Consider the following 8,043-nt stretch of genomic DNA (forward strand, 5'->3'; position numbering starts at 1 on the left):
TTGACATATTCTTAATTTTTATAAAATGTCTTAAAATTTATCACAAAAACAAAATTACAATAAAAAAAATTAAAAATTAAGGTTGGTATTAATATTTCATAATTAAATTGCTATCTTCATTGTTGCTAACTTCGGGTTTAACGTTTTTTTATTCAAACTTTTTTGTTTTTTGAGATAAGTGCGTCATCTTTGTACTCATTTTAAAGGTTTTTTTAATAAAGAATACATCATGAAAGAACACCATGAAGTTGTCCATTTGTCTATTATATGATAACTAACTTCAGATTTAAAATGTCAACCTCAATTTTGACATATTTGTAAACTTCATTAAAAATCCTTTAAAATGAGTACAAACACGACATATTTATCTTCAATATTAATGAAGTTATGGTCAACTTCCGGTTAGAAATGTCAACGTCAATTTTGACATATTTGTAATCGTCGTGAAAAATCCTTTAAAATGAGCTCAAACATGATACGTTTAATTCCAATATTACTCGAGATATAAGCAACTTCCGGCTTGAAATATCAATGTTATTTTGACGTATTCTTAATCTTTATAAAATGTCTTAAAATTTATCACAAAAACAAAAATACATTAAAAAAAATAAAAAATTAAGGTTGGTATTAATATTTAATAATTAAATTGCTATCTTCATTGTTGCTAACTTCGGATTTAACGTTTTTTATTCAAACTTTTTTGTTTTTTGAGAAAAGTGTGTCATGTTTGGACTCATTTTAAAGGTTTTTTAATGAAGATGACAAATATATCAAAATTGACGTTGACGTTTCAAACCGGAAGTGATTGTAATTCCATTAATATTAAAGTTAAATATGTCGAGTTTGGACTCATTTTAAAGGATTTTTTATGAAGTTGACAAATATGTCAAAATTAAAAGTTGAAAGTTCGAACTTTTTGGTTTTTTGAGATAAATGCGTCAAGTTTGGACTTACTTTAAAGGTTATTTTATGAAGATTACGAATATAATAATAAAATTAAAGTTGACATTGACAATTGAAAGTTTTGACTGTTTCTAGTTCTAGGTCTTGTCTTAGTTCTAGTGATAGTGCTAGTGTAAAACTAGAACTAACACTAGAATTAGAACTAGAAATATTCAGGTTTAGCCGTGTGTCTTTCGACTTTTCTAAGTTCTTGTTTAAGACGCCCTAAACATAAAACTTTCTAGTTCTAGTGTTAGTTCTAGTTTTAATTATTATTTAACCCCAAATTCTTGTACATTTTATTTGATCTAAAAAAATTTTTTTTTATTTAATCCACTTACCTTGCTTATAATTTCATCCATTTACCCATTTTGAATCAAATACAACCTTTAAATCCAATTAATTATGTGTTTTTCATTAAAAAAACTTAAATTCAACGTCAATTTTGACAAGCAACTGCAATATTTGGATCTTAATCACCATGGTAACCGAGCCAAGTTGGATAACCTTAAAATAATAAAATTTTATTCCGATTTTTTTATCAATTCTAACCGAATTTTTATTAATTTTAAAACAATTTGAATTCTTTTTATTATTATGGTTATCTCGCATTCATAACAAATTCGTTAATTTAAGTTAATTTACATAAATCGATTAATTAAGAGAAATAAATTAAAAATATGTTTTTTTGATTTAATCCACTTACCTTGTTTATAATACTCTAGATCTAGATAAACCAATTTTGAGTTAAATACAGCCTTTTAAACCAATTAAATAAGACTTTTTCCTTAAAAAAACTTAAATTAAATTTCAATTTTGACAAGCACCTGCCATATTTGGATCTTAATCACCATGGTAACCGAGTCAAGTTGGAAACCTAACAATAATAAAATTATAACCGTTAATATTTCGCTTTATATTTTAATATTTTTTTAATTTTATTGTATCGTTTTTTTTATATTTTTGTATGTTGCTTCTTAAGTGAAATACACTGTATAAATAAAAACATAAACTGTCAATTTAGTCTAACCTAAAAAAATCATACGTCAAGTTGACAGATCCAAACCACAAAATTGAAAGATTTATTTCTTTATAATAATAATAATAATAAGAAAATAAGATGATTGAATCGTGTCCTAAACGTCGAATGTTCATCGGAATAACTTCCTTAGGAATGTAAGTTATAATTAAGAAATTAATCCCGTTGCAAAAACACATCTAACCTCTCAGTGTATCAGATTAACCATATTAGTCTTGATTATCGAATCAAATTGGACAGAATCAAACTTAAAGAAACGAGAGTTTCCAATCGAACAGAATTCCACGTGTCGGGATAAAGAGAAGCATGTAGTTATTAAGGAATGCGAACCTTGTACAGGTTAGAACATAACCTTAAAAAAAATCCAAATAATTGTTTATATTGATTTTTAGCATATGAAATTACTAGTAAAAGTATTGGAGTGTGTATTGAAACGCATTTTAAGGAAGTAATAAAATGTGCAAGTGGTGAAATGGTAACGAGAAGTTGCGATCGAGCTGTTTATTTGGATGAAAAAAGATTTTGGAAATTTGAATGTTCAATGTTTATGGGATCTTTAGTCTCACTCGTTTTTGTGATAGCTAGGAAAAAAGTATTAAATAAGCGATTATTACAAAGGGTACAAAGACAATTAGCTAATAGTGTTTAAAATAAATCAAATTAAAATGAGTGTTTATATTGAGGGAAGTTTAACTTTGGTTGAAAATATGTTTGGGTTGAGTTTAGAATCATTTATAGTTTATAATTTAGCAGTTAAATGTGATGTAGATGTTAATTTATGTGTGGTTGACAATGAAGGTGAATTAAAAATGATTTTAGATTTAGATAAATTTGTGGTGATTAATAAAAACGATATTCCGCGGATTGGGAGTTATTGTAAATGGCCTATTGTAATAACAAATAATAAAGTTGTAGCTGGTTTATGCGCGGTTTGTCGCCAAATTATTAAATTGAGTAATAATAGTAATCTTAAAAATTTATTGGGGTTCAAAGAATCTTGTTTGATGGCTTGCTCTGAAACGTCTACTTGGACGAAATTTTGTGAGGTTGATATAATAAAAACAACAAAAGATTTATTGGTTGATTTAAACAAATTTATTGAGAATGATTGTTTTAAAGCCCCAATTTGTTTTGGAAAATTCGAACACCATTTAAATCAGCCAGTTCGAATGCATAACATTTATAAAGTTGCAAGAAGAGTTCATAATGACAAAGATTTAAAAAGTAGCTTACCAATTGAAGGTTTAAATTTAAATCATTTATACGCTGAAGGTTTATACATGACTCTAGCGGATTGTATCATTTATTTTTGTTACAAATTAATTTTTACCCAAATTATTTTCGACGGCGATTCCAAAAACGATTTAAATCTAACCTCATCTTGGATGAAACGCATGGATTTAAGCGAATTAAACATAAATATTGACAAAAAACCCGATATCGTATCAATTAAAAAGGTAATTTTACCCAAAATTAAACATACAAGTCTTTATAGTTCGGAACAAAACAAATATAAACAAGAAATAAGTGTTACATCCGAAATAATAGACGATTTAAATCGCTCCTTGCATAATTTAAAAATTTCCAATAATTTAATTCCTTTTGGTGATGATTTAAATTTTGATTGGGGTTTAATCCCTTTTAATGCAAATCCAGGGGCGGCTTTACCGAAAAATCGGTCAAAAAGGAAATGCGAACAACTAGAAAATTTAGCAAAATCCGTCTTAAAAATAATCCAAACAAAAACCTCTCAAAAATCAATTAAAATTGTTGATTTTTGTAGCGGAGGTGGTCACTTAGGAATTTTATTATCAACTCTCCTCCCAAATTCAACGATAATTTTGGTTGAAAACAAAGAACGGTCCCTCGAAATGGCTCTAAATCGTATCAAATCCCTAAAATTAACCAACATCCAAATCGTTCAATCAAATCTTGATTACTTCATCGGTAAATTTAATATTGGGATCTCTTTACATGCGTGTGGTGTAGCTACTGATTTGGTTATACAAAAATCGATTGATAATAAAGCGGATTTTGTGTGTTGTCCTTGTTGTTATGGGGCTATTAAAAATTGCCATCAGATTTCGTACCCGAGGAGTGGTTATTTTAAGAACATGTTAAGTTACGATGAGTATTTGAGGGCGACGCGTGGGGCCGATCAAACTCACGACGAAGAAAATCCTAAAACTAAAAACGGATTTCGTTGTATGGATATTATCGATTGGGATCGCAAATTGTACGCTGAACAATTCGGTTATGAAGTTCGTTTGGGTAAATTAAAACCTTCTAATTGTACGGTTAAAAATAATCTATTAGTTGGTATTTTAGGTTAATTAGATTAAAATGAATGTGTTGTAATGAAAATTGTATGTTAAAAGAATTACTAAAATGAGTTTAAGTTAATATTTGTATATACAGGTGTCCTGTATCTTCCGCATCAGAGCAGGACCGGCCGCAGAAAAATCTTTTCAGAATAATGTGTATCCTTCAACCGTATAATGCTCTGATGCGGAAGATACGGGACACGATGTATAGAATTTGTATTTCTAATGTTTTCATTATAATATAAGTTATGCGATTAGATTGCAATTTTACATCTAAATGTTTTATTATATTAACCCTGCCGGTGGAATTTGCTACCATAACATTTACAGAGTTCCGCTTGTAGCTCTGCATATATTCAAGGGTATCATCTGCCACAAGAATACAATTCGTAGATGATGTTCAATTACCACGTAATTGATTTGAATCTGAATTAATAAACTCTGGACGGTACGTCCCATCATAATTTTTTTCAAAAAGAGGTACTTCTGAAGAGACAACTTGTAGTGAAGCAGTATCTAAAAGGAAAGCCAAATGCGTGGGGGTAACATGCTAAGGTTAGATTGCTGCACCAATTGCAACGATTGGTCAGCTTGTTAATAACAACCCTTGCTTGAAGCTCGCACAGACTACATCACACCTACTTTCCTAAACAGGCCATACTTTAGCATTGAGACGTAAGAGACCCCAGACTTTAGTACAAGTAAAACGCTGACCATCTACACAGATGGATCAAAAAAGGCTGGAGGATTTCCAGCTGCACCTTTCTATTTATGCAACTACAGAAGATGTAATAAATCATTTAAAAACCCAAGGCTTAACTGATATAAAATGTGAAAAAATGAATGCTAAATACCCTGACGAGTATGCTTCATTTAAAGTATCTGTATTAGAGGAACAATATGAAAAGATTGAAAATGCTACTTTAATGCTACTAAATGCTAATAATCGTACACAAATAGAACAAGAGAACACAATTTGGAATAATAAACAAAACAAAACGTTTTCAGTAAGCAAACAAATTAATGTTCAAAAATTTACACTTATACACAACAATATTTAAAGCTTAAGAAATAAAATTGATGATCTTTTGACACTTGTTGACAGTCTAGAAGGTGAAGTTAATGCAATTTCACTTTTCGAACATTGGTTAAAACCCAATGAACCTGTATTTATAGATGGTTTCCATGTTGCATCCTTATTTACTAGAATTAAGAAATCCCATGGTGATTACTGTATTTTATTGCAAAGGGGAATAGAGTATGTCGAGTTACACCAACTAAAACAGAAAAGTATCGAGTCAGTTATAGAGTGTAGTGCTGTAAAATTGAGCAAAATGAAAATGAAAACATTTATTTTCCTCCGAACAAATCTAGAACGGAGTTGGATCTATTCTTTCAGTCACTGGAGTCTATTTTGGATGAGGGACAAATGAACTACAAAGTCTTAGTCAGTGGAGATTTTAACATCGATTTGAAGAAAAGCAGCAAAGAGTCTAAACAAATGTTAGATATATTCAAAGCACACAATCTTGAGGCCACTGTCAATGATCCTACCTGAGTTACTAAAACGACCAGTACACTGATAGATAATATTTTTACTAATATTCTCCCATGTAAAAGTGACACTATTCATTCAAACTTATCGGATCATAACACTCAAAGAGTAATCATAGAAACTCATAGTGCAATAAATGATTCGCAATATATTAAAAAAAGAATATTTACGAAAGACAAGCTAGATTTAATAAGACTACATCTGGAAGTGACAGATTGGAATGAAGTCTACCGATCAGTTGATTCGTCACAATTTATTTGTTGAGAAACTTAATTCCAAATTCATCAGATTGTGAAAGTAAAAAAGATAAATGTTAGTGAAAAGGAAAATAACTCAAGAAATAAAAACACTATCAGCAATAAAAAGACAAATGTACGAAAGCCACAAGAATAAAAAAATTGATAAAGAGTGAAATTGAAACTACTAAAAAACAGATTACATTATTAATTCTAATAATAAAACAAGAGCGTCTTGGCAACTAATAAATCGCCTTCAAGGTAAAGCTACCACAAGTGGTATAAAGCCAGCAGATTTTGAAGCTACAAATGAGCAGTTCTTAAATATTCTGACTAAAATAAATGACTATTTTATAAAGATTTGTCAAAATATTGATAACAATGTTGGTCACTATCTAAATATTCACTATTAACCGACATTTGATATATTTGTAGGACATTTGAAGTCCTACAAATAATAAATGATTTAAATAACACAACGGAAACGGGTGAAGATGAAATACCTACGAGTGTGCTAAAGCATTCTGCAAAGTACTTGGTTAAATCACTAACACATTTAATAAACGCATCCTTCACTGACTAAGTTGAAAAAGACAGTAATAAACCCAATCTATAAAAAAGGAGACAAGTCCTACTATGATAACTATCGTCCAATAGCACACATATCGAATCTTGCAAAAAATTATAAGAAGCTTGTACACAACAGAATTATAAATTATTTAAACAAATATAATATATTGCACAAGAATCAAAATGGTTTTCTTAAGGGAAGATCCACCGAACTTGCGATGTTTCAACTGTTGGAAAATATTATCTTAGGATTGAATGGAAAACAGGCCACAACAGCTTCTTACAAAAGCCTTTGATAGTGTACATCATTCAATCCTTTTGACCAAGTTGGAGAGACTTGGTTTTAGAGGTGTTAGCTTGTTATGGATGAAATCCTATCTATCAGGGAGGTTACAATGTGTAGTTGACCACAGGGAACAGAAGAACAGAGGACCTCAGGGTTCCATATTGGGTCCTCTATTGTTCCTGCTGTATGTGAATGACTTACCACGTGTAACGAACAACATTACGATAATGTTTGCGGATGACACAACGATCGTGGCGAGGTATAGCACTGATTATGAAATCTAGAAATCACTTACTGTGGATCTGAATAAACTTGCGGATAGGTTTAAAGCGCACAACATAAAATTAAATACAAAAAAAACGAAAATTGTTAACCATCACTTATCCTCTGACCAGATCAAGGCGAGGTATCGGGATATTGAGATTGCCAGAGTTGAAGAGATTTTGTTTCTGGGTTGGAAAATGGATCCTGGACCGTCTTGGACATGATACCTCAGGATATGGAGTTATCTTTTGAGACCGTTGTGTTAGTATAGATAGAATCTTCATACTACAGAAGAGGTGTGTAAGAGCAATCTTTGGTCTAAAAAATAGTGATAGCTGCAGAAGTTACTTTAAAGACTATAAAATACCTACCTTGTATGGAATTTATATTCTAGAATGTGCCGTATTGGTTAGGAAGAATTACTTTGAATTTTTTAAAAAATATGAAATATCACATCCTCGAGACACACGCGGGAAGGTGAACTGCTATCTGGTCAATTAAAAGCCAGTTATTTACGATGATAAATGTTTTATTATATTAAAACAGGATAATTCGGTGCAACAATGTTTCAGCTGATAATCCAGCCTTTATCAAGCACGACTATAAGAAGTAGCGGAGAAAAAATTACAATTAGTAAAGAATAATACAATTAGTGGAAAATATTAGAATAGTAAAAAATAACAAAATTATTACAAAATAACAAAATTATTACAAAATAACAAAATTATTACAATTATTAAAAGGTGGAAAGACATGAGCCATTTTGTAAATTTTATTAAATTAACAAAGATATTTACCGTTAACGAGAGTGCCACAGGTCAGTAGAG

General features: G+C 30.2%; 2 protein-coding genes across 2 annotated transcripts; both read left to right on the plus strand.

Annotated features, from left to right (window-relative positions):
- The first annotated feature begins 1,972 nt into the window (after positions 1-1,972).
- Positions 1,973-2,902, plus strand: LOC111415729 (jumping translocation breakpoint protein JTBR). Its single transcript, XM_023047550.2, has 3 exons — positions 1,973-2,118; positions 2,181-2,320; positions 2,374-2,902. The coding sequence occupies exons 1-3, from the start codon at positions 2,063-2,065 to the stop codon at positions 2,628-2,630; spliced, it is 453 nt and encodes a 150-aa protein (XP_022903318.1). The 5' UTR covers positions 1,973-2,062; the 3' UTR covers positions 2,631-2,902.
- LOC111415730 (glutathione S-transferase C-terminal domain-containing protein homolog) lies at positions 2,647-4,575 on the plus strand. The gene has a single exon (XM_071197829.1). The coding sequence runs from the start codon at positions 2,647-2,649 to the stop codon at positions 4,312-4,314; it is 1,668 nt and encodes a 555-aa protein (XP_071053930.1). The 3' UTR covers positions 4,315-4,575.
- The last annotated feature ends 3,468 nt before the right edge of the window (positions 4,576-8,043 follow it).

Source organism: Onthophagus taurus, chromosome 7 (genome assembly GCF_036711975.1).
Source record: "Onthophagus taurus isolate NC chromosome 7, IU_Otau_3.0, whole genome shotgun sequence".
In the NCBI taxonomy this organism is placed as follows: Eukaryota; Metazoa; Arthropoda; class Insecta; order Coleoptera; family Scarabaeidae; genus Onthophagus; species Onthophagus taurus.